General features: G+C 45.4%; 1 protein-coding gene across 8 annotated transcripts in view; it reads right to left on the bottom strand.

Annotated features, from left to right (window-relative positions):
- camsap2a (calmodulin regulated spectrin-associated protein family, member 2a) overlaps window positions 1–27,198 on the bottom strand; it is a 36,440-nt gene that overhangs the window by 4,712 nt on the left and 4,530 nt on the right. For 2 of the 8 annotated variants that reach the window (XM_048976205.1, XM_048976202.1), the window contains exons 2-15: window positions 25,926–26,185; window positions 16,004–16,165; window positions 14,134–14,217; window positions 12,831–12,863; window positions 11,574–11,715; window positions 10,830–10,969; window positions 5,371–5,461; window positions 5,167–5,269; window positions 4,858–4,895; window positions 4,703–4,772; window positions 2,465–4,559; window positions 1,785–1,921; window positions 1,157–1,365; window positions 435–507 (exon numbers count right to left, since the gene is read on the bottom strand). In XM_048976205.1, the coding sequence (XP_048832162.1) occupies window positions 435–507; window positions 1,157–1,365; window positions 1,785–1,921; window positions 2,465–4,559; window positions 4,703–4,772; window positions 4,858–4,895; window positions 5,167–5,269; window positions 5,371–5,461; window positions 10,830–10,969; window positions 11,574–11,715; window positions 12,831–12,863; window positions 14,134–14,217; window positions 16,004–16,165; window positions 25,926–26,185 (3,637 nt within the window). Of the gene's footprint in view, window positions 1–434; window positions 532–1,156; window positions 1,366–1,784; window positions 1,922–2,464; window positions 4,560–4,702; window positions 4,773–4,857; window positions 4,896–5,166; window positions 5,270–5,370; window positions 5,462–7,237; window positions 7,440–10,829; window positions 10,970–11,573; window positions 11,716–12,830; window positions 12,864–14,133; window positions 14,218–16,003; window positions 16,166–25,925; window positions 26,186–27,198 lie in introns of those variants that run through there. The other 6 variants (XM_048976204.1, XM_048976201.1, XM_048976208.1 and 3 more) reach the window with 4 other exon arrangements.

The following is a 27,198-nucleotide window of genomic DNA, read 5'->3' on the forward strand; positions in this document are numbered from 1 at the left end:
ACCGTTGAGCACCAGGAGGGAGAGACTCTCGGCCTCCTAACCTACTTCACAGAATAAGGGCTGGTTTTCATTCTCTGGGCCTCTTGGACATGCTGACATGGGTCTTCCGAGAGTGGCGTGCCACTGGGAAAGGGGTGGATAAACTTATCTGGGGGCTGTAGCCAGACAGCATGGACATTCAGTTGTTGCCAGTTTAACTAACCGTTCCGTTATTCCTGAGCAGGGGCGGGGCCCAGTTGTTTGCTGGGGCACAAGGCTATAATGCATTGATCCACCCCAGATATTATTGGCTAGCAAACAACATCTGTAACTGGCCACCTGCTTCCGAGCTGGACCCGGCCTTGTCGACCGCGAACTCTCCGTACATCCAGGACTGATTCTGTGCCGCACGGTTATGGCGCGAGCTCTGGCTGACATCAGGGCAGGAGGCTCACCTGGGGCTCCTCTTGTCAGACTGCATGCTGGCGTCGTCTCTCAGGTTAAGCGAAGCCAGAGACAGACTGGAGACTGAAAAGACACGGGGCCGTGAACCTGGAGGTGAGACACAACGTCGACACAGAACAACGTCACGCCGGACACAGCGAGTCTGTTCGCTGAGCCCTGACACACCTGCACAACCTGCAGCTGCTCTGGGGTGCCTCTTATTCATTTGTAAATCCATCAATATAAAAAAGCTATTTATAAAAGCTTTCCTTTTTAGTCACTTCCACTGGTGGTACTCTAGGCACAATCCACCACTGAATAAAAACACCATTTTTAACAGTCTGGTAAAGAGACTTGCATTTTATAATAAACTGCATAATCGATGCATTCGTCACAATCGCAAGCAATTTGCAAACTGTGGAAAAGACAGCGTGCAGATCAGGCTTTATCCAGTGACTTAATTCAAGGAAAATCGAAGGGAAATGGATCGTCTGAAGCCAGGAGATGCAGATTAGTAAACGGTGTGACAGGTTAATAATGTAAGACTAAAGCTTGCGTTCAGCAGGTCCTTTGGGTGCCATCAGGTCAGGCCAGGAGGGGATAAGAAGCAGAGGACAGGCACTGCTAAGAATAAAAGCAGCTGCAGCGAGAGGGTTGCAGGTGAGTCTCAGCGAGATGCGGCCAGAGGGCAGAGCAGGGAACAGACTCCTTGCTAAGACGTGTCCAGGGGTACCTGCTCCCGCCTTCGGGGACTCCAAGCTGTCCCTGTGAATGGACCTGGGTCGGGGCTTCTTCTGCTTGCCGCCGGCTGGACGCGCTTTGATGACCGTCTCCATGTCCTCCATCAGTTTGAGCTGCTTCCTCCGGAGGTACTCCTGCTTGATGAACTCCCGGCGCGCCTTCTCATCCTCCTTCTTCTGACGCTCCTCCTCAGCTTTCATCCTGGGGAAGAAGGTGAATGAAAACGTAGCTCCAAGAAATAAACGACAACACAAATGAAACAAATAAACCCAATACGATAAACATGAAACCCGCCATACCTGGGAACTAGAAGACTGATAGGCTAAGTAACCGCAGCAAAGCCCAGCTTCTAATAGTATAATAAAAGCCATACATGCAGCTGTGGTGCTAAGAGATTAAACGGCATGTTTAAGACCAATTGTGTGGACTGAGGCACATTATAGCTCCCAAAGAAATATAATTTCTTTATATATTATATATATATATTTTCTTCCTGTTGAAGTTCCCTTGAATGGATGACATTTAGACGTGCCTCAGTTTTCTGTTCAGCAGAGGGCTGACATTCTGGCTATGGTGGGATCCCCTAATGGGTTTCGTTTTGGGAACGACCATGAACTCACCGCGCCTCTTCCTTCTTCTGCTCCATCTCCGCTTCCAGTTGCTGCTTCTTCTGCTGCGTCTCTCTCTCCCTCCGCAGCCTCTTCTCAAACAGCGCTGCCCGCTTCACTGCCATGTCGTCCTCACCCTTCATGTCGTCCTAGAGGAAATGCATTGAAGACGCACCATGAAAAGCCTGAAAACAGCCGCTGATTTTTGTCAGGTCAAGACAATAGTTTAATTCATCCATCCATCTTTCTCCCATCCTGCAAATGGAAACTGAATTTTGGTGCGCCTGCTAGATTCCAGGGCATGTTCCATGTTTATTTTAATGTGAAAATATGTAATGTTAAAGAGGGGCAACATTTAGCATGGAACAAGCATAGACTGTCTGAGAAATCCACATAGCCAAACCCACAACAATGAAGTTTAATTATTCAACAGCAAAGTCTCCTGACCTACATCTAAACTCAGACTATCTGATTAAAGTGAAGAAACCCATTACCTAACCCTTTGAACAACACAGAAAATCCATCACGTTCGCAAAAAACTGTAACGCATTTCCCAACAGCAGAGTCAGGAGTGACCAATAGGAACTGAAATTATATTACTGCCAGTTAATAAGGTAAGTTACCCTTTTAACCACAAACATAAGCCTGTAACCAGGTCATACACTGATGAATGGACTATTATGTGAGCGTACCTTAAAGAAAAACCCACAGCACATCTTTTGGTCGTCCTCATACACATCCCCACTTCTTTCTCTGCTGTAATCAAGTATCTGTCCATCCAATGGCTTCAGCACAGACAACGGCACCTCTATCAGGCTGCTTGTGCTCTGAGCAGTTATATCAGCTGGACTCCCAGAGGAGGTGATCGTGAAGGTCTCTGTAATGGGCTGCGACAGGACCTCAGACACTGTCGATTCTATGGGCTTGAATTCCACGTTTTCCTGATTTGCCACCTTATCTGAACCGACTTCAGCGGCAGTTGATTCTGGTTGTTTTGGCCGAACCTCTTTGGTTGGAGACGCTGGCAGGCTCTTTGTGACGCCATGGGGCTTAGCCTGATGTAGGTGTTTCTCTGTGGTCTCAGTCGCCATTGAAGGTTTAGCATCTTCTCCCAGGTAGGCAAAGGAGCTCACCTGGGCCTGGCTGGGGGAGAATCTCCGCAAGCGTGGGAGACTGTCCACGGACTGTGGGACCGTAAGGACCCGACTGAAAGGGGTAATCTTCAGCTCGATGGGCCTTGGAGTCCTTTGGGATTTCAAGTGGAAGGAAGCCGACTTCTTCTTGACGTTAGTTGGGGATAGGTGGGTGATGTGAGGAGAGTCTGCTGGGGATGGTGACCCCGAGGAGCGTGCAGCCTGGCGAAGCTCCCGCACCTGCTTCTGAGGGGAGGGCTGGGATGGAGAGATTACCCAGGACTGTTGCTCCCTCATCTGCATGATTACTTCCTGCTGCTGGGCCAGCCGCTGCATTTCGGTCTGCAGGAAGTTGAGTGAGGCATTCAGCTTCTCGATTGACTTAGTGTACTCTAGAAGATCTGCTTCCCCGAAGCCGTCCTCATTGGGTGACTTCAACAATCTGGCTTGACTTTGTTCAGCGCCATCAGGAACATCCAGTTTGCCCATCCTAGCTTGTAGGTTTCGGTCATGGGACTGAGGGTCTGCAGAAAGCTTGCCGTCTTCAATCCCAACAGATTCCTCCCTGAAAGCAGAGGCACCGTCGTCTTTGTTCTTCACGACAGTGAGGAATGCAGACCTTCCCATCCTCTGCCGATGCCGGGAGAAAGCCGCCTCCACCTTCTTCTTCTGGGCTTCTATGGCCCGCCGCTTCTCCTCCAGCTTCATCTTCAGCTGCACCATCTCTGATGCCATTTCCTGGGCAGGATCCTTTGGCGACTGGGGCGTGGGACTCGCCTGAGGTGTTATTGCCCAGGATACCATGTGTGGGACATTGATCTCTGCACTCTCTGGCGTGGTCTTCTGGGAGCTGCCTCCACTATTCTTACCCTCAGTTTGGTTTAGCTTCTTGAACTTCTGCTCAGCAAAGCTTGTCATTTTGACCCCAGAACTGGTGGAGGTTGTGCTTCCAGCTGGGGACTTCCCACTTATCAGACTGGTGCTAGGGCTGGGCGTGTCTTGGGGGCAGGCTCTCGTATCGTAATCATGGTCCATATCCAAGTCCATGCTCATGGTGTAGTCCCTCAGGGATGAATCTTCATCCAGGGTCTCTTGAATGTCCTCTGTCTTCACATGGATCCCAGTATCGACCTCTGTAGTGTCTGGAGTTACAGCCCACTTCGATTCTGACACAGAGTCGAAATCACCATTGTCCGTCCTCATTCTGGAAGCCAGAGCTCCTCTGTCCTGAGAGTGAAGAAAGAACCCGTTGCTTTCTTGGCCATCGTGAAAGCTGTTCTGGGATTTTGCAGAATTGTGGATGATTTTCAGAGCCTCTTCAATGCTGGGAGTGGCCACAAGCTCTCCATGCTCATCGAGGGCCTGTCCGTTAGGGAAATCCTGCAGGTTTCTTGGGTGGGCTGTTCTTGGTTGCGTCTCGGAGTGAGGTCTCCCCGGAAAGCCCTCTTCCTCATCGATGCCCTCTGCCTTGCTCAGCCCATTCACAGGCTGGAATGACAGGTTTCTTTTCAAACTCCTGGACGTATAATTGACCTTGAAGCTCAACCCATCTGTACTAATGGACCTGTTCATCTCTGGGTCAGGGGGTGTGGATGCTTCAGTCGTGTTCTCTTTATCTAGAGGGATGTCAAAAGATACTGCTTGCGCAGACGATCTGTACAAGAGATACAGAATTCCCATTACATCATTAGGATAAGCCTGATGTTTATACCTTTTAAGAAAAGCACCATCTTTGTTCATTGAAGTCTAACTGTTTGTATTATGTAAGTCAGAGCGAGACGCTGCTTCAGAAATGACCTTTTCTCTTTGGGCCATGAGCCCACAGCACTGTCCGCAAGAGACATCGAGGCTGATCGTGCGATTGCACCTACAGAACGAAAGAAAACTTCAGCACACAAACGGGGATCATTTTAATGACAAGATAAAAACAAAAATAAAAATAATGAATTTACCTGATGCTGATGACTGAGGTTGTGGTTTCAGTGGCAGACTTGAAGAAAGACAAACAGAGTGCATAAAAAATGTTAGCAGTCTGGGAAAACAAGGAGGGAAATGCTACAGCTGAGCAGCGTCACAGCCAGACCAGGGAGTGCAAATGCTCTTTGACAGCAAATACAATTACATAATCGGGCAATGACACTTTTATTCGCCCCCCCCCCAATTTGTAAAATGTTTGTAAGGATAAATACAAGACAATATGAAGAAATTGCCTTTCACGGTGAACGAGACAGAAAAGGAGAATGAAACGAAGAGAAGAGCACCTGGGTCTGTCTGATGGGGGAGGTTTCTCCATAAAGCTCCTCCTGGTCACGTTAGAGATGCTTACAGAAGGCATGCTTTTCAACACTGGGCTCAGTTCTGGACCTGGAGTCAAGCAGGTGCACAGCAGCAGTGTCAACGTTCAGCTGCCATTTGCGTGACGGGGGGGGGAAGCATAACAACACATTATTATTTTCTTTTTGTACCTTCAGGATCTAAAACCCGGGGTCTCACAAACGGGGGCTTGACAACCTCAAACCACCAGAACAGCTCGGCCATAAATACAAGGAAGTTATTCTGTAAGAGATCCAGACAGACACAGTCAGAGGACACTAGAATACAGGCGTGGAACAAGTGCAGGTAGCTATGAAATCACCAACAATGGGGGATATTACACTCTTCCGTTAGCAGATAATCAATCACTCGCCACCGCAAAACGCCTCTAATGAAAACATTTTAAACAGATGATTTGTATTTCTGTAAAAAAAAAACATTAACAGCCCTGAAGTTTTTTAAGCTCATGGTCACTAATCCCCCTGATATAGTGAGTTATATTGGGGTATATTGGTTAAAGTAAATCATGTTTTCATGTAACAGAGAGCATACAATCTTTACCCTTATAACAGAAATATCACGATAAAACCGTCTTCACAGGAGGCATAATGCAAATAAATCACTTTATACATTAACTGGACCAGCACAGATTTAATTCTTTTTTGCTTCCTGCTGCAGAAATGCAATATAACATAAAAATGTCAGCAGCTGATTGACAGTACAGTCATGGTCAGACCTGAAAAACAAGGTCATGTTCCTAAAAGGGAATTAAATGCTTAGGACACGAAAGGCATGGTCACTGCACACTGGTACTAGTGTATGAGTATGTATGTCAGAAAAGGCTGTAACAGTCTCAGCGGTTGTGTAACGACAGTCATTTCCATTTATTAAAATGAGTCATCTGGGGTCCCCAAATGACTCAAGTCTGACCTACTGTGACGGCAGGAGACCTGGTGAACTGAACACTCATATTCACTCAGATCATTTCGGTAGAGGTCACCAGGGCCTCCTAGAGGCGTTTCACACAAAAAAACGATTAAATTAAATCGTGGTTTATATTAAATTGCTGCCACCTGATATGTACGATTAGAGGCAAACTAAACTATAAGCAACAGCAGTGCAATAATTAAAACTAAATCTGTGGAGCTCAAGTGCAGTTGCGGCTGACAGTGAGCTACACTGCCACTGGAGTTTCACTAGTGGCAGTGCCACAGCGATAGAGGAAGAGCAGAGGGTTCAAATGTGGGGTGAATCCCGCAGCTTTTCAGCTGCTGCTGAGAAGGGCACTATATAAATATATAAAACTTATCATCACTATCATTATTCTTTTATTATTGTTATTATAACACCTTAATAACTATTAATAATTAAACCATATATTTAATAATTATAAATAATAATTTACAGTGATAGTGTAAGGAACCCTAACTGTCATTTTAAATTTCATCTTACGAATGAACATAAATTACCACATATCGTAATTAATGGATAACCAGCAGTATTTAAATATTACTTATCTGGCTCAACTACCTGGTTAGAGGAGGGTAAAAACAAGGCAACCCGGTTTGACCCCGAGTTCTGAAAACGCTCCCTCTTTTTGTACAGTGTGATTTCCTGGCCGTGTAAGTGTGACGGGTACAGGCATGAATAATCCCTGCATGTCGTGGCAGCGCGTTGATGGAGACGACGCATTTGGATTGCAGATGTGCATCGACCTATGTCTGCTGCATGCTGCAGTCTGTGCTTTAGTCATCCAGCAATAATGTGCCCCGAAGCTGAAGATAGATACATAATCTACCCTCAGCCTCAGTGGCACGAAAACATCCCCCACTTGTGAGCAAAGGCCCTCTTCAATAAATAAAAAGATGATTACAATTTCGACTGGCTGGAGCTGCAGCCTCGGTGTCCTGCGGGCGATGTCACAGAGAAGCAGCAATGGGTCCCAACGCGACCCCACCAGTCACGACCGTGGGAAGGGTGAGCGAGGTGTTATTCATGGGTGCTGAGCGCGGGAGTCACCTGAGCGATGTTCCAGCACATCTGCCACGTAAGCATCTCGCCCACCTCCACACTGGCACACTGCATTTAATGCCCAATATGCTCCCCACACCTACGCCGCACGCTGCAGAACCACAGCGACAGTCCTCAAGGTCAGACCGTCTAGGGGAACCTTCTGAATAAGCAGCCAGGAAACAGCCCATAATAACCGTTATTTTCCTGTCGTCTGTAGATCTGCAATTGTGCAGTAAAATACAAAGTCACAAAGAGATCATTTTAAAACATTTTAAACCAATCTGGATACGTAGATGGATATGTTTGCTGGTGGTAACCTCCACACTGGGGGTTCGAATCCCGCCTCTGCACTGCATGTGTGGAGCTTGTGTTGTCTCCCTGTATCATGCGGGGTTTCTTCAGGAACTCCAGGTTCCCCCCCAAAAACATGCAGTTAGGCTAAATGACGTCTCTAAATTGCCCATAGTGTGCATATATATGTGCCCCCCCCCCAGTCATATGCCCCATGCTGCCTGGAATAGGCTCCAGTCCTTCTCAAGACTGAGACCCGGATAAGTGGTTAGAAGGTGAATGGATGTTTGCTGATAGGTGTAAGTACGTGCACCAATTTCCATCTGTGAAACATCCATATGGACAGAACAGCTTAAACACAGACTTAACAGGACAAATAGTGACTCAGACTGGGTTCATCATTCAAAAATAAGCAATCAGGTATGGTATCCTAAGCTGCTTTTGTTGAGGGAATATATGCATGAACTGATTCAAATAAAGTATCATTATAACTAATGCCACTGAATATTCATGAATGTTGCTTTAGAAGAGTTTTGTACATTTCACTGTCCATATTGGTGCTGTATCTAGCTAGTGGTCGCAGTTGGGGTTTAACACCAGAACAAAGACGTACTGCTGTAATATGTGGGATTTTATTAAGACTGGGCAAAGGTCACAGGATTAACACTCATAATCCCGCAGCAGCAGTCCTGCAGTTGTGTACGGCGTCAGTTGGTGTGTTAAATCATTCTACATACTACAGGCCTGGTGTTTTTTGAAGAGTCAGTGACAGGAGAGAAACAGAGGCAAGCCACTTCCAAAGCAGGCAATTGGTCAACAAGACACAATAGAACTAATTCAACACCCCGGCAGCTCTTCAAATGCTTTCACGCCCAAGCTGAAAATTCCTCAGTGACCTGACCAATAGAAGCCCGTCTTCCAGGTAACTCGGTGACGTCATAATCATAACATGAGGCCATATAAAATTACATGCCTCTGCAGTCTCATCTCTAAAAGAACTTGCTTGAAATGTTTAAAAATGCAGGAACAGATTCCTGTGAATTTACTTTCCACTATATTTGTATGCAGAGCAAATTAAGCTAAGAATATTCAATCAAAACTTCCTCTCACAGTAACGAGGAGACATAACCCGTTCGAGTTAACATGACACAGATTATCTCCGGGGACAAACCCAACAATATAATGATTTTTAAATGATTTTCCAAATTGCTAAGTGATATCACATAAGCACACCCACTTACAGAACTGTAGCTTGAAGGTTTTCACCACAATTTCTGGTATTACAAACTTAAATTAATAAACACTTGGCTCAGATTACATATAGGTGGATAATATAGCAAGTTACTTTAGATAAAAGCTTTGCTGACGCGTACAATTAATTACGACAAGCTGTTGATTTCTCCCCGCACAAATATATAAAAATCTATACCTGCATTCACAAGAGTCTGAACTGTGCAGTGGTATGACGCAGAAATCAGTTGTAAAATACTGAAAATACGTCAGATTGATCCATCATTTTAATCATCGAGTGTTGAAGATAGATTCTGCCTCAACAGGAATGAGCTTCGCTTAAGGCCGCGTGTGGAAGCTCATCGCCTGCATGAAACTGATCACCGGCCAATGTGATGCAGCTCAAGATGACAGCAGGCTTTACGAAAAAGGCTTGACTAGCGTCATAACTCCAAACCTTAAGCATCAGTAATCGCAGTAATATTCTTAATAACAGTAAACCGATAATGGTCACAACTGTAATAACAGAAATCCTTTTCAGTCAGATGGACGGTCTCTGCATGTTTCGGGATTAAGAGGATCAACAGTTTTAAGTCCCTCAACCGGCTCTGAGACGACTACACCCTACAGTAGTTCAGTTTGGTAAGACAGTGACTGGTATGTTCGACAACACTTCAAGCATGCAAGGATTAATAAGCTAGAGACTTTATTTCTGCGTTTTCAGAACTTGCTTTCTGATTCATGAACAGAAAAAAGAACTAAATTAGCACCTTATAAACAACGAATAAATATATATTGAGACATTAACCTCATTAATTCAAGATTTAAGCCTTTTGCAATAATAATGCTAATGTATGCTAATACCTCCATTTAGATCCAGCATTAAATAACTATGTAGCACTGCCAGCTTCTGGGTAGTTCGGACAGGTCTCTGGGTTGACACCGTCTTTCTGCCCCACTTCACACATCAATACCCCCTTGCCTTTGACTTACGGCTAAACGCTACATGCCGTTTGCTCAGACCTTCCATGCTGGCGGCGAGATGCACAAAAATGGCCAGCTGCCCCCCCAGCAGCCACGGGGGCACCGTCTGAGGAGCGGGAGTGTCCTCACACGAGATTCAGAGCCGAGGTACCAGAGTCCGCAACGTTTACGCATTAGTTATTTACAAGACGCTTTTATCCAAAACGGCCATGCAGTTGAGAAATAGGGGGCAGCCACTTCCTGGGGCAATTGGTGGGTTAAGGGTCTTAAGGACTCAACGATGACATCACTCTGAAATTCAAACCAATGACCTTCCAATCATAGGCACGGCATCCTGACTCACTGAGATACACACCCGATAACCCTAACCCCAAAAAAGTAGCAAGTATTACTCAATGAGCCTTTTCTTAATTCAATTAATTCAATCAAGATACACTTTCTACACATCAAGAGGAAGCACAACATTCCTCTTCAAGAGGAGAGGAAATTGACATGATTATTATTATAATCTAAGCCTGAAGGACTTCAGGGTCATGATGAACAAGACGCTGTACCACACTGCAGCTTTGTGCTTTGCATAGAAAGGGAAAATACTATGTAACCACTTCAGCTTCTTTCTACCACAAACAGTCCAAAGAAGTGCTGGTTAAGGTCCAGCCTGACTAATTTTAGGTACAGCAAAGAAAAACACTGTGCTGTAACTGTCAGCGTGTCCACCGCTTTTCTCGCGAAACGTCTGCGAACTGCAAACACATTAAATGGCCAAAAGCAACAAGCGACACCAGTCGTGTTAACGTACCCGGCAAAGTCGTTAAACCCTCCGACAACAAAACCCAGGAGAGGCCTCAAGCAAGCAGAATGGCTGCTTTCACTCCGGCAGCCTTCGAATTCTAGTCAGGATGACTCAAGTCTGAGTACCAGGGGTGGGGGGAAAAAAAATGGTTGTGATCATGTGCCCCTTCCCCCGCAAAAGCCGCTCCCTGCCTCAAATCCCCCGGTGTCCACTCGCCATGACTCATGTCTTCCACCGGGGGTCGTCTAAATATGTTTGGCACATGGGAAAACACACGGACAGCGTGTAATTGGCCCTTACCTTAATGGAGGAGGCAGTGTACAGCATATCTTCCACGGTGAAGTGGCAGCACCGGTTCAGATACTCCTCACAGAAGTCCTGAATCAGCTGCAGGTTGTACAGGCTGTCTGCTAATGGCATGGTCTTCTTCAGGCATATATCTGCGAGGGAGGGGTAGAAAGCCAGGCTGTACCATCAGCAGCCCCCACCTCGGCTGATAAGTCCAATCGTTCTGGCCTCACAGAGGGACTCTGTCTATCTTAGAACAACAGCTGCATTTGGGACGCAGAGAAGCTGCCAATCACACCCAGCCCACCGTCCGTGGCCTTGGCTTCCTGTCAGCATCTGAACAGGAGGAAACTCGTTCCATTTAACCTCTTTTTATTTAACGTACTTATCCTTCAAAATAGCCGGGCTGCGTGTGACCTTATCAATCCCAATTGTTTTAGAGATTTGCCTGATGTAATTTAGAATGAGTCAATCACTGGGTTATATAGCTTCACCCCCCTCCACTCACCTCCCCACCAATTGGGATCTACAGGGAAAAAAAGAGACTGGTTTTGGTCTGGCACCAGCACGGATGGCCTTTGGGTGTGAGGACCTTCTCGATTTAGCACAGCTCACGAGGGAATCGTACTGGGGCTGTGGGTGTTGGGGCGTGAAAGAGAGACAAAATGGAGATGACCTAGAAAAGGTGGGAGATCGTCATCAGGTGCTGGGTCGTTTGGGGGGAGGGGGCCTGGACCCCAACCCTGGAACACGCACCTTCCAGCTTGACTATGTCAGGGCAGTAGAAGTGCAGCAGGGCGGCCAGGGCACAGCCATCGGCACAGTCCTTCAGCAGATTGTCCACAGGTGGGATCCAAGGAGCCTGATCAGGCAGCGCCTGCTCCTTCCTGTACCGGGCCTGTCACATGACAGGAAGTGCAATCCGGTTAGATACGCTCTCCGTAAACAGAACACTCAGACCCGACTGCAGTGCTACAAATAGCTCCGCTGAGAGTGTATTTTTAAATCAGGGTGCTGCAATTTAATGGGACAAGATCACAGTATGAGAGAATACTTTGTTTCTGAATGCAGATCTGTGATTAATAATCCTGATAAATGCACTAAACTGCCTGAGCTACATCTGCATTTTTTGTTTTGCTTGGTTTAAATTACAGCAAATGACCCAGTTTTCTTATGGAAAAAAATACCCCGTAAGATCAGCCCCATCATTTCTCTACTACTAATGCTACAACTAGACCTGCCACTCTGTCTGGCTCCAGTTACGTCCAGCTGCCCTTTGTCTGGGCATTAAAAACCATGCCATATTCTCTTAATGACCTTAATCCTTTTCATGTAATAATTCAGCGCTGAGCAGTTTTGCCTTTTAATTGGAAAACTATACAAGTTTGAGTTTTTATACGAGTCTCAAAGGGTTTATCATCCAATAACAAGCATTTTACTATATTTTCCAAAAATACATACATATACAGACCTTTGCATGTATTCATGAACATTTTAAGCATTTGGTCCTGCACTACGAGCACGGCAACATGCCTCTCTCTGTTCATCATGCCTTATTCATACAAACAAATAGATTAATGAGGCCTTTTCATTACCTTTCATTATCTAATGTGAGAGGAAGCTTTAATAATTCAACGAAAATAATCAGCGCCACATTTCTAACAAAAACGCTGATCTGAACAGCTTCTCAACTGTAGATACGGGGGATGCAATCACTGATACTTTGTGGTTTATAAATTGATTCTGTGAAATATCGGGATAATCCATCCACTAATCACAAGTTCTGATCTTAATAATGCTGACTGCATTCTTAAGATCATTCTGCCGCTACAATGGAAATTACCTGTGGAAATATTAGTTATTCCACATCTAAGACATTATGGTGAAATGTTTATATTTTTCATATGTTTAAAGCTGGAGGGGGGAGGACCAATGGCAGGATGAGGTATGCATCGCAAAGAGGGATGAGGGGGGAGATGAGAAGAGAGGAGTGTAGCTGGGTGGTGAACTTACAGGAACCAGTTTCCAATACCATTTGGTGGGAGACTGCCGGTACCCCGAGGAGGAGGAGGGGGAAGTAGAAGTAAAAGAGAGAGAGTCAGATGGAGGAGAAGGAAAGACCATCAACGGAGTTTGCAGGCAAGATCCAGTGAGATATCTGAGTGCGTCGAGCAAAGGGAGAAGACAGCAAGACAGACCCCCCGGCCCCCTGCTATCAGTGAGAGCCACACTGCGGACAGGCTGTCCATGAAAGGTCAGTGGTACCAGCCTCCTCCACTCCTCAGCCCCTGGGAAAAGGTTGCCACACAACAGTGCTGAACCGTTATCTGTGCAATCAGGAAACACAAAGACCTATTATGGTCAGTAAAAGCCTGGGTTTATATTATCTGCTGATTGCATTTTCTAGGTAGATTAAGCAGGAGACACAGATCAACACTCCTGGTCGAATGGATTTATCAGCAGTAAAAGCAACAAAAATACATACATAGTTTTGTGGTCTGATTTTGGAAGGTTTGGTAGTTTTCATACGAACAAACTGCAAACTGTGGTTCAGAAAAAAGAGCCTGGAATGAAACTATCCTGTCATGAACCTTCAGGGGCACCAGAACATGCTTATATCCAGTCTGGATAAATGATTAAAAAGCACCAGAGCCAAAAGCCCCCAAACCTAAGGCCAGTTGTCATGTTTGCTGTCGGGTTCCTGTTTTGAGTCTATTGTTGGCTGAACGCTGAGCGTCATTCAAACACGACCCGCTGCCTCTGCTGAGCGACGGCTCACATCAGCATCACGCGCTGATGTCACCGAACCTGGAGGCGGCTGATCGCACACCACCGACCTGGAGCCCCAGCCCGACACGTCCCGTGGGGTCAAGACCCCCCCACGATCTAAACATCATCTGACTCTGCAGTACTCGTCTCTTAATGTGGGAATGGAACGACACCTTTTCCACCTGCTTCAGGGATTGTGCTCAAACGGGTAAAAGGGAAATATGTAACACAAAGAACGATTATGTGAATAATAAATTGTAAAATAAGACAAAAATAAAAAGCGACATTAAAACTGTGTCAAATTGAAATTTGTGGGGGGGGGGGGGGGTGTCAGTCACATGATCAGCCCAGTTTGCAGTGATTTGCTCCTCTTTATATGAATCGTGTTGGACCACAGCCCTGTTCCTTGGAGCTCCACTACGCTACTTCCTGCTCGCACCCGTTACATGCCAAAGGCATTAAACCACACCTGTGTAGGTCTGTTAAGCGAACAGGGTTCATTTCGTTCTAATTCGACTGCACCATGGACCATGGCGTGCGTACTCACCCGTGGCCCAGTGGAAGGCTCCGCGGAACGGTTCTCCCTCATCTTCTGCTCGTTGACAATGATGTCTTTAAGATACTCGTTTACCTTGTTAATGGAGGAGAAAAACTGTTAGTTACAGGGAGTCATTAAGTTCCCACTGATAAACTGCAAAAACACATGGGCAGCAAGCCAAGTAAAACTGCCAGCTGCCTCACATCCTTAATTACTCTGGGTTATTAAAACATCAAGTTTGTCAGCATCGCGCCAGCAAAGCACTTAGACTAATATCTTCCTTCAGTTCATCTCACCAACATGATTGTCTACTAAACATGCTGAGCTTTATTTCAAACCCAAGATTAAACATTTTATTAAAACAATGGCTGCAGATTTCAGAGGTTATAAATATTAGATGCAGAGAAGCCCTTCAGTACACAGGCATCCTGTCCAGGGTGTCCCCTTCTCTTGTGCCCAGAGCTTCCTGGGATAGGCTCCAGGCTCCCTGTGATCCTGACCAAGATCAACGGATGGATGGATGGATGGAAGGATACACTTTAGATACTGAGAAGCCTTTCAATACACTGACATTGTGTTCAGAATGTCCCCTATTTTGGGCCCTATGCTTCTAGTGTCAAAGGGGCTCTGTACTGGATGGATGGATGGATGGATGGATGGATGGATGGATGGATGGATAGCAGTAACTCTCACCCTGTCTTCTGATGACCTCTCCTAGCCAGTGTAACCCAGCACTACATAAATCTTTGTGGATAATGGATGGATGCATGCAGGGCAATTGTTCTCATCCAGTCCTGTCTCAGCAAGTCCACATTTTTGTTCCATTTCACCACATATATGTCTGATTTAACTTGTCGGCTAAATAAAAGCCCTTGATTACCTGATTCCAGCATGCAGCCGATGGAACAGAGCAAAAATGCAGACTAGCTGGGGGGTCCCAAGGACTGGGATACAAACCAGAAAGAACGCTGTGCGAAGCATCGCGCCCTCCAGCTGAACGAGACGTCGGCAGACGCCCGGCCCCCGGCCCCGTTCCAGCACCAGCCCGCGCACTCAGCGGTGCCCGGCCCGCGGACGGGGGACTCTTGGCTGCACGCTGGTAATGACAGCTGTGGCGCGCTGCGTGCTCCGTGTCACGCAGGTCCCCAGGGCCCCGGTGGGGCTGACTACTGTGCGCGACACCAGTGTAAACAAACGCGGCATTTTTTCACAGGGCGGACCTCTCTACCGCGAGCATAACATTTTCCATGGGGGGCATCGTAGGACAGAGCGAGGGGCCTGAAATTAAACCTTCAAACTCCCTCGGGGGCTCATTACCAAACTGGACGAGTGTCATCGGGTCACAGAGGGAAACTGGTTTCAGTCTCCTGGCATCTACTAAAGTATGCAGAAGTATAAACAAATGTGATTATTTAAAATTACACCAATTACAAAACATAAACAGTGTGTGTGTGTGTGTGTGTGTGCGCGTGTTGCCTAGAAATGCATTGATAAATACAGCCATTAATACATGACTGATATAGTGATTATGAAGATAAATATAAAAAAACAAAACTACACAGTCATATCATGAAATGTCATGAATGTATCAGGCTTCTTCTGTGATAAACACCAGGAGTGAGTGGATGCTAACATTCCTCTAACATACTTACTGACTTTCAGATCTATTTGGGGTCTCCCAGTGCAGTGGACTGAAGCCTAGTCTGATACACAAGATCAGCAGTCATCAGCTCAGCAAAAAACAGGGTTTCCCCACCCAATTCTTCCGGAACCACAGACATGTTTTTGCTTCTTATCAGGAGCTGGGAGGGAGCAAAAATGTGGATCTGTGGGTCCCCGAGGACTGGGTTGGAAAACAGTGGAATAAAGGACGGCTCACCTTGTTAATCCAGCTCATCACTGCATCCTCTGTGTCGTAGGGCACATCGCTGTCGGGATACAGGGATGCGTACTGTCGCACACAGGACACCACTTTCTCCACGCTGACGGTCTCCATCGTATACGCCATCATCAGACTGTCAATCATGGTCAGGTGGGCGCTCTGGAACACAGGAAGCCCCCTTAGAAAACGGACACCCGGCTTTTCTCCTCCTAGGGGAAGGACTCCCTGACCACTAAATTCCCCAATCAGCTTGGCACGCCTCCATTTCAGCCACATCCCTGTCATTCCTAGGCTGGCATACATCCTATAGCAGTTGTAAAGAAAATTCCCCTCTTAGCTCACTGATCTTTATGGATGTGGTTAGGAGTCTTGAAATAGTGTATAACTATTCCCTGCAAAATAAACAGAAAACACACACACACACACAAAAGAAACAGCCACTGTACATCAAAGCAGCATTGCTTACAGAATGATGCCAGTTCCAAAAATATTTTAAATATCAGACGATAACCAAAAGGTCCATTTACTATAGTTTAAGAATGCTGTAGTTTTAGTGGACAGTGGCACATGATTAGGTAATGTTTAGGGTGTAAGGCAGAAATGTAACGGTTAATGCAGTAAACACGAGTGTTGCGTTACTAGTGGTCTCCTCTTTCTGAAAGTAACCTAACAGGGGATTTCCCCACATGATGCCTTTTGGAATGGACTGTCAAAAAGGACAGAATTCGATCAATCAAGGGTTTTCCCCTTCAATCACGGGGACGCCCTGTTTCGGCTGTGACACGTGTCAAGGGGCATGCTGGGGACATGCAAGCATGCGGGTTAAAGCATGCGACGCCCACACTGCGGAGGCCCTAACAGCTAACGGAACAAAGGGAGCCTAATCAGCAGCTCAGTGGTGAACACGGCCACAGGCAGAATGCTAACTGTCAACTGTAAAAACAAATGGGGCATGGACGCATGAAAAGCAGCTAGAAAATGCGACCAGCGATGTTTGTCGCAGCAGCTGAAGCCTCATCTGCTAACTGACTGCTTCACGCACAGAGGACAGAGTGTTATTCTGTATAAGGACTGTGCCAGAACAATGGGTATCTGTTCAACACGCGATACTCGGACACAACTGCCAATGTCTTAATCTGCATTCAGCACTAATTCTAACCAGAAATATTCATGTTTCTTTTGGTAATCCTCCATTCGACACGGTACAGGCACCAGACATACTACGAGAAGTTACCTGCAGCTTGTGGGTCTCGACATTTGCAACTTATGATCATTATAAAATACCTTAACACTGCAGACTGGGGTGACCAGATAATCAATGTCAACAATGAAAGCATTTGTAAAGTAAATTAAAAGGACCTGGATTTCGCTTAAAAACCGAAGTTCCTGCTGTGTGCTGATTGGTCAGTCTCCTGTAGGCATGCATGTGTCATTAATGATATTGTGAAACAGCTGGATGAGTCTCTCAATCAAGGAAAACAAACCATAAAAAGCAGAAAGACGACGCACAACACGTGGCCTAGCTGCACCGGAAGCTTTCCCTTTTAAAGTAGTTTGTAAAACATGAAGTATTTCAGTGTTTCTTTCCTGACATGGATAACATGGTCACCCTACTGCAGACATTAATGGCATTCGATCAGAGGACGTGTGGAGATCACGCCTATTTAAAAAAAAGAAAAAAACATAACTAAAGCAGCGCCCCCTGTAGGAGAACACAAGCAAAGCAGTGCGTAATTGCAGCCTGCCAGCCTGATAAGCAAACACCCCAAACAGGGGCGTTTATGCCCCGATCCGCAAATGACACAGTGCTGCCCCGGCTAGCTGGGCCTGTAATTTAGCCAACGGGAGAAGGTAGCCAGTTACCACTGTGGGTCCCTCCTCCTTAATTAAATAACTCGCTATTTCAGCAGTTTTTAACTTGTTTGTTTTGTGGATATTTAGGGTAAGGACATTCTTAACAGGGACAGTGCTATTACCAGGCAACAGAGGACCTTTCTGAGCATTGTGCTTTAAAAGCGTTTATCCAGGCTGAGACGCTGACTTATTGTGACATGAAGGGGCGGGTTGGGGGAGGGTTGGGGGTCCAAGCAAGCGGCTCCGGGCCTGATGGTTTTGGCGAATGTGTTTTGCTTTGCCTCATTTACCCATTTATTGTGAGATTATCCACAAGAGTAATAAGCAAATATGTGCATATCGAGCATGACAATGTTAGGATTACATTATGAATGCATTGTATGTACAATACAGTATGCAGGTATGTACAATTGTTTCGCTTCTGTTGATCCAATTTATGTGAATATATGGATGGATGTTACCATTGTAAAAAAAATCCTGCAGTCGTAGTGAAACATAATGAAATTGTACTTAAAAGTTAAAATGCTGAGTCTACAAGAAAAAACGCTACAGTCTGCAGGAAAACAAAGCCTCTCTTTTCAATGTAATAATATAATGGCACTAAAAGGAAAATCTCATTGTAAAATTAGAAATGGACTTCTTCACCAGCGCGCCGCCTCGAATGTACAGACGCATCCCACCCCACGTCGTGCTAAGCGTCTTCATAGGTCTTCATGTGCCCTACACTTCACCCTCCCAACCGCTTATTCTGGTCAAGGTCGAAGGGGGACTGGAACTCATCCCAGGCAGCACGGGGCACAGAGCAGACGAACACCCGGGAAGTACGCATACACTATGGGTAGTGCAGAGACACCAATTAACCTCACCGACTGTGGGAGGAAACAGGAGTGCCTGAAAAAAACACACTGCACACGAACAATGTGCGCGCGCACAGACAGACACACACACACACACACACACACACACACACACACACAGGAGGTGTGACGTAACAGTGCTACCCAATGCAGCACAGTTTTAAAAACAAAGGAAAACCATTATCATTAACTGCAATACTTCCACTGACATTTTGCAGACTAACATGGACAGATCAGTTAAAACATACATGATCATAAATATCCATAATATCCAAGATATGATTTTGTTCGTTGGGGTAGGAACGTTGGCTGATGTTAGGGACGCAGCAGCAGATTCCCTGCCTCAAAACCAAACTCATGGTGACTTGAGGCTAGTTAATCCACAGAAACGCTGCTATATTCCACCTGTACTAGCTGTGGAATATTAAAGACAGAGGAATCTATTAGCACTGGACTGAAGAGAACTATCAGCATGTGCTTCAGGGGCAGGTGATTACTCCACGTCTGGACTATCTCATACATAATTAGTTCAGTCCCAGAGAAACCCTCATATTAAATCAGGCGAAAATACACCTGCAGGTCAGAACAGACGCAATACCTTTCTAGCAATACTTTGGATGTTCGTCTCACAGGGCAGACTCCAAAAATATAAATCAGCTCATTTCACGGTTGGGAGAATAAGGAATTATGAAAATTACTTTTCATACATTATATTTGTTGTGCAGCTTGCTGAAAGCGTTCCAGCAGGACTAACTGCTCCAGGGCAGAGGATAAATGGCTGAGCGTGAGCCTGGGCTGAAAGCCTCTCGCTCACCTGTACGTGTGAGTCGTGGCATCGTAATGGGCACACGTGCAATAACATCGCGAATGGATGCAATATAAGAATAACAAAAATAACTTTCATCATTTAAAATAAGGCTGTCACTGTTTAGGGAAGAGTTTCACACACACAAAAAAACAAACACATAAAATGATATCTGATAAAGGACTACAGTCTTCGTTAGGTATGTGTTTCGTCCTCATGCTCTGTATGCACAGCAAATTGGCCTCAGTGATGTGTGAGTGTCTCAGGGAAGTGCAAGGTGGGATATGGAAATAGCGGCATTCCAATGTACCTGTACTTACACTCTCCGAACGGAAAATGAAGCTTCATTTCATTCCATCATCACGAATACATTTATCAGGCTGCATTTTAAATGCATTATGCTGTTTGTGATGTGTACTATTCACACCCTTGGTATTAGGGTTATTGGCGGCTTTTGTTAGTAACTGTAATCAACCAAGCTAGTTTAAGCTGGCATAAGCTAGCCTGCTGATAACCAGCTGATGACCGAGGTCTAGGGCCATGACAGCAGGCCATGCTGACCGGCCAGCACCTCTTAGGATTTTTAGCGACATCAAAAGTCGCTGCTGCCAGGTTGGCCTGGGGGCTGACCAGCCATAGACCCATACCTCCGGAGCCCAGCCTCCCACATGGGGCCAGACAGCATCTTTACAAGCTACCCTGAAATCCAAGTGCATGCCGTGCTCAGACAGAACACAAGCAGGACAGGGAACTGAGAACCCATCCTTCCTCAGAGCTTCTGCAATGGAAAATGCAAGAAACAACGCTACTGCCTAAAATGCCCTAAAACGTGTCATCCTTACACAGTGAAAATGTCTGGAGAGGAGAATGCAAATAGCGCTCACTCAGCTGACTAAAATCTAATATTCAATTTATTTTCCATTTTTCTCCATTGGGACCTAACTCAGGCATGGCGGGGGAGCCATTAGCATTGATAAACTACGTTTAAATGCAGCCTGTATTAAGGAAGCCGTCTTCACGCAGGCGCTGGAGCGAGACGTGTATAACAACAGCACGCTTTTAAGGAATCCTCAGACACACAACCACGAAAACAAGATCCTGCGCAGCCATCCCCCACCCGTCGCAAGAACAGCGAGTAACCATGGCGACAGAGTTGTTCTGTGCAGGGGGGTGGATGAGATACGGGCACTAGCTGCTCCCAGAGGCAGATTGGGGGGTGGAGCTGCTCTCGGGCTCCATCACGCTCCGAGCCCAGGCGATGCGGTGGATCAGCGTGCTCCAAAGCAGCGGGAAACGCCGACGTGTCTTCAGAACGCAGCACATGCAAACAAGTCGCTGTTGGGCGTAACGGCGGAGGCTAAAAATCGTGCAATACAGGATCATCAAAGACTGAAGCTCTTTGAAAATGCTGCAGACCTGATGAGACTATAATGAAAAGGAAAGCAGTTTGCATAAGCTCATCAGTGCCATTCACCGCACAGCTTTACAGTAGGTGGAGTACTGGTCCGTTCACAGTGAACCCGCCTGCTATTGGAGCTGATGCAGTCACTGTAGGGCTGTGCTGCCTGCCATGAGGTGCTATTCCTACTGAAATGGAAGGAAATCCTGAAACAACTTGAAACATTAACCTTCCAGTTATGAGCTTATGCCTCGATGTTACAGTATCTGTGCGGTGGGACGACGAAGAGTCCAGTGAAAGGGTGGGAACTAGTGGCCATTCTGTACTTTATAGCAGCGTGAATTATACATCTGAGCCTATGCGACATGTCCAAGATCCATGAGGATTGCAGATCTGTTCTGCGTTTATTATAAAAACAGATGCATATGTATTATTCAGGATATTTCCACATAATCTGTGTGTCAGACGCTGATTGTTTTACACTTTATAGTGCCTGTGACATGCAACTGCATTTCTTTCTTATTGTCTAGGGAACTTGTACTGCTGAATAATTTATTGAAAAATGTTCCATATTAACATCTTTATTAAAAAACACCAAGTGGTTTGTCAACATTTCTTTTCTTGCGTTTAACCTCGGCACTCAGATTGAACATTTTTAAGAATTAAGTTAAGGTTTTTGGCCTAAGTTAAAGATGTGGTATGTTTGAGGTGATGGTATCATTGAGATAGTGGAATGTTTGAGGTGGTGGTATCATTGAGATGGTGGAATGTTTGAGGTGGTGGTATCTTTGAGATGGTGGTATCTTTGAGATGGTGGGATCATTGAGATGGTGGGATCATTGAGAAAGCAGGGTCAGTCAGTCCCTGGAGCAACTGCTCAAGGGCCCAACAGTGACATCATTCTGCCGACTATGAGATTACAGACGCAGAGCACTAACCCACTGAACTGTACACCACCCCTAAATATTACCCTTGTAATGAAAAAACAAACAATTTATATTTGAATCTGTGCACAGAATTACAAGGAGGACCAGACCTGCAATGCTGCACAATTTACTAAGTACACAATCCAATGCAAGTCTTAACACACAAAGAACTTTCTACTCAGGCAACATTTTCTGGTGAATGAGCACCTGAAGGACGCCAGCCAATGGAGCAGGTATTTTCCCTGGTTAGTCACTGCCCGCAGTGCAGTAAAAGCAGCTAGTGCTCATTATCCAAACATGAATTATGTAAACATGAGAAAAAGTTCATTCAATGTGGGGGGCTTATATAAATGTCATATGGTCAGGAAATGTTCAGCAAATGAATTGGTTCAATCTAATCATTTATATGGTACCACAGAAAAGAAACTTCTATGAGAAATTTCTAGATAGAGAAAATTCAGTGGTCATCAGACAAAAAAAGGATGGGGGGGGGGGGGGGCGGGGCCAAGAACCTACCAGTGTCCTGCACTTTCTCCTGCCACACTCAGCACATGCTCAGTGTGCTTCAGCCTCATAGGAAGCTTTCATTCAAAAGTATAACAGTTGTGTCCGCAAGTACAAGCTTGTCCCTGCGGATACACCCTTTAAGGTGCTCCAGCAAGCGCTCAGTTGTAGGGCGGATCCGGCAGATCGAGCTTGGAGCTTTGTCTGCCTTTCGGTGCTTTTAAGAGTGAGGGTTTTCCACCTACTGCTAGCGAATGAGATCGGATGATCAATGCTCCCTTACATAGGTATGTCCACCACAGGGAGGATTAAGAAGGAGCATAACTCTTCAATGCTGCTTCCAAATGTCTTCTATACGTAAAGGCCGACCCCCAAGACACCACAGCCACCTTCTATTACTACAGACATTACATCTGTCTGGAGGCCAGCCAATAGCAAGTGAAAAACTGCATCATCACGTCTTTGTTCAGCTGTGGACTGACAGCAAAGTGAATGCCATTGTTCACTTCATGAATACACACCCAACTGGAGTTGCAAAGGGGCAGTAAATTTCTAGAAACTTTCCAGAAACTTTCCATTTCATGGGAAGTTAAGCTGGGGAATTTTGGGAACATTCCAAATTGGAAACTTTCCATGGGATTTACTGGGAATGTATGGGAATTAATGCATCTGTGGCAGCGTACTCCTAGAAAAGAGGTCTACAATTTTAATGGGGTTACCTTTTGTACTGTAAGGCCAAACAAGCCTGAGTAAGAGCCTTCGGAGATCCAGCACCCTGAAACCTACTCAATTAAGAAGCATAATTACCATCAGTTTTGTCATGCCCTGAGGATTGACTTTATCCTTCAAAAACCACAAAGTGTTTAAAACCTTAGCCACTGACTGCACATTCAGCATGTTCAATTATTGGATTATACTCAGGTAAAAATCTCTACAAGGCAACTTAAAATAACTGTTTAAACATTACACTGTGGAAAACCTGGCAGGTGAGAGTAACAGGCACCAGGTGGTCAGGATAATGATTCCTGACAAGCATGTGCACTGAAGAGCCCGGCCAGGGAGATGCACCGGTTCTGATAAAAAAGACCTCCAGATGTTCTTCTCAAAAAACCAGGACAGATTCCCAAAAACTTTACACTCCCAAAATAGCATCAGTAATGCTTGGGGCTCAATTGAGGAACGATTACAAAGAAACACAATCGATTACAGGACTGCATCCTTAAATCTGCCTCATTTCCCTAAACCTTTTCCTTTTCTGGACTATATGATTTAAGAGGCTCAACCTACGTTTACCTTCATGGTTGGAAAATTACTTAATTGGCCTGTTTAGGAATGAACAGAAATCCTAACAGGACTTCATGCATATTTCATGCTGAACATAACAGAGCAGAGGTATATGCCATGGACCAAGAAACTAAGTGTCTACAGAGCTGCATTGTTTCCATGATATTAATTACTGATAGATCCAACTGTTCCTGACTTTGTACTAGAGGTGGAAAGTTCAGGTCCAGAAAGAACAAATCTAGACCAAAGTTTTGTTTCAACCACCCAGCTGAGTATAAAGAGTCACAGTCATGGAGGACTCAACTGGTCTTTTGAGACAAAACCTTGGTCTGAATTGGTACTTTCTGAACCTGAACTTTCCACCTCTGCTCACTGCTTGCTGGAAAGTGTGTAGCTCAGTGGTTTAGGGATTTATGCCTATGTCCAGAAGGTCGTTGGTTTGAATCCTGTCACAGGCGGAATACTCATATTATCATTGGCCCTTGAACAAGGCTCTTAATCCCAAATGCTCCAGAAGTGCTGAAAGTTCTTACTTGTATGTTTCTCTTGACAAAAAAAAATAGCTAAATGAATGTAAAGTAAACGTAAACACACAACACATTCAGAGTTACTAGGGCAAAGGCAGACACGCTACTGCAATACGTTAAACCCTGTACCACTATACAATCTATGTACAAATGCAAAAGTACTGCATCTTTAAAACGCAACAAAAACATTTAACAGACTCAGATGTCTGCTGGAAAGGCTTTACATAATCATCACGGCTTGCTTTTGTTCTTTGTTTTTCAGGATTATACCAAACAAGATCAAAATCACATGGCCGTCGATATACACAGAACCCCCTGAAAAGCGAGAAAATCCAACTCAGACCGCGTACTTAAAAGACACCACTCGCGATCGTGTGGCTTTCGGTACAATGAGAGTAATATACAATTCTTCTGTTCATTCACAAAATAAAAAGAATTTGAACCCAACAAAAACATGAGATGCCATTCTTAAATAATGCAAGTAGCCAGCATGCATACGTCCTAAAATCTTTGCCAGCTCACTCCTGCGACCTTGTGGGGGGCTAATCTGTCAATATAGTGTCTTTACCCCCAAAACAGCCATCCAAACAGCGGTTTCACAATGCTGCAATGATTATATTCTCCTTATAAACACAATAATGATCCACAGACCACTAATAAAAGTGTATTCGTAGCAAGAGTTAAATGTGGCATGTTCATTTTTGCTGCTGGCAAATAATTTAACTTCATTCAATATTCTCTAGGCATCTTATTCTAGTATAACCACATCCTATACAATTACTTCCTGTGGTACTGAGAACATAACCATCCATTGTTATTATAAGGCTCAATTCTTAAATGCAAGGCATATATTAAGCTGTTTAGCAAACTCCAAGAAAACCTCTTCCAGCATTTTTCACTCAGCGTAATTGGCCCAGTAAATCTTAGCGCAATGGGAACAGCTCCCAAAACCATAAACCTCCCAGATACTGGGATATATCGGTAAAACGCAAGCAGCACTTAGAATTATGGTCAAGTATTTTATTCTCGTGAGCAAAAGGTTTGTAGGATGAAATCCAGATTCCCCAAAACAGACCCACTGTTGTGCTCCAAATGCAAAATTCAATGTTCAAATGTTTAAAAAATTACTGTTTCACCTTTAATTACACTTTGTATACTTTGGCTCAGGGTATGTTTTACAAAGAACAATCGCAAACAGGAATATTATTAAAAGGCCTCCCATTTATTATTTATTATTTTATTGCCGGAACAAACCACACACAAGTAAAAGCCCATAGTTACTACATGGACACATTTTTAATATTATGGCAACTGGTCTTACAAGTAAACAAAAGCCTGTGTATGATACCTGCCACAGTGAGAAACTTCTGCATTAAATTCACCCATGATACATTCCTAAACGTTCCAGCTCTGAGAAACAGCTAAGCACTTGCTTCAGATACAGTAACATTACTCCAAACTGACCAAGTAATGGTTCTCAACCAGCACCATGTTTGTCAGTCACACAGGAATGCTTTTGTTTAAGAACTTTGCTAAATCCTGCCAACTTCTCCGTGTCCTGATCTGGATTTACTACTACAGACGCAAGATATTTACACCCTCAAAAGACAGAGGAACAACATTACAGGGAATCGCAGCTGCAATAAAAAAAAAAGCAAAGAGTTGACAAAGAGCAAACAGCATCTGAGCGAGCAGCACTGAGTGTCACGCCAGGAGGTTGTGGGTTCGCTCCCCGCCCTGGTCCTCCCCTCTGCTCCACTCACCAGCTGGATGGGCTTCTTGCGCAGGTCGCGCTCGGTGACGAGCCGCTCCTGGTCGGTGACGTAGAGGCCCCTCTGCGCCAGGGCGCGGATGACGGCCTCGTGGCCCAGCAGCGGCTTGGTGGCGTCGCTCCTCAGGATTAGGCTCCCCGCGCGGCAGTAAAGCTCCGCCGACAACAGCAGCTCTGCCATGGCCGGCTTCATGTGCTCCTGCTCGTACTGGTCCGTGTAGAAGGGCTCCTTCATGTCGGCCGGGATGCTGTCTGGAAACGGGGTGTAGAAGGCGGTATGTGATACGCGGCCAGCAGCACCGGCGCACACAGCTAGCTGCTGTTACCTCAGCTAATAACCCAAAGCTCGCCAGTGGAATCCCAGCTGCAGCACTGTTGTACCTTTGATTAAGGGGAACTGAACTCGAATGCCACTGATCACTAACTTATTATGTATCTACCTACTCATTTATCTATGTATTCATTGCACTGGAGTCCTGGGGTGATGTCATGGGGTGCCCCCCCCGTATACCTGTACATGGACTATATGACAAAGCCCAGATGGCTTGACTTGACTGGAATATCCACCTGCATAAATGGGTACAGAAGATGGGCGCAGCTGTGAGCTGTGCAGACTCGGGAATTATTTCAGCAAAATCGCCTTAATGAAAGCAACGATGCTGCCACAACTTTACCCATGAGCTCCGATAACCCATCTACAAACATGAAATCTCTTACCATAATGCCTGACAATACAGCATTTACTCTGCCGACTGCTAACAGGATGCAAAGGTAATAGAATATTAGTGTTTTCATGGGAAACAGGACTTTCAAATCATCAAGTGTTCTCTACATCCCCTTTGGCGAAATAGTCAATCTCGTTTGAATTGACACCAAGAGAGAATCCCAAATCAACACAGATGAACAGTCAAATGTGACAAAATGGCCAAGCGATTATACATTGATGCAATGCATCCTATGTTGTTCCAGCTGCATGCATATTTAAGGTCTTATGCAATACGTAGAGCCTTATGCAATACAATTCCTTACTGCTTGGTATTAAAACGGTGTGATACACATACCTATATCAGGGGTAAGCAAGCCTGATCCTGGACTGCTGGTATCCAGGAGGCTTTAAATCCTACCAGATCAGGTCTGGTTCATCGGAGACAAGGTAGGATAGAAAACCTGCTGGACGCTGGTACTCTGGGGTCAGGCTTGGCTACCGCTGCCCTATATAGTTTTAAAGCTCCTGTGCTCACACTGAGAAGTTAAACTGTCATAAA

This window comes from Brienomyrus brachyistius, chromosome 15 (assembly GCF_023856365.1).
Source record: "Brienomyrus brachyistius isolate T26 chromosome 15, BBRACH_0.4, whole genome shotgun sequence".
In the NCBI taxonomy this organism is placed as follows: domain Eukaryota; kingdom Metazoa; phylum Chordata; class Actinopteri; order Osteoglossiformes; family Mormyridae; genus Brienomyrus; species Brienomyrus brachyistius.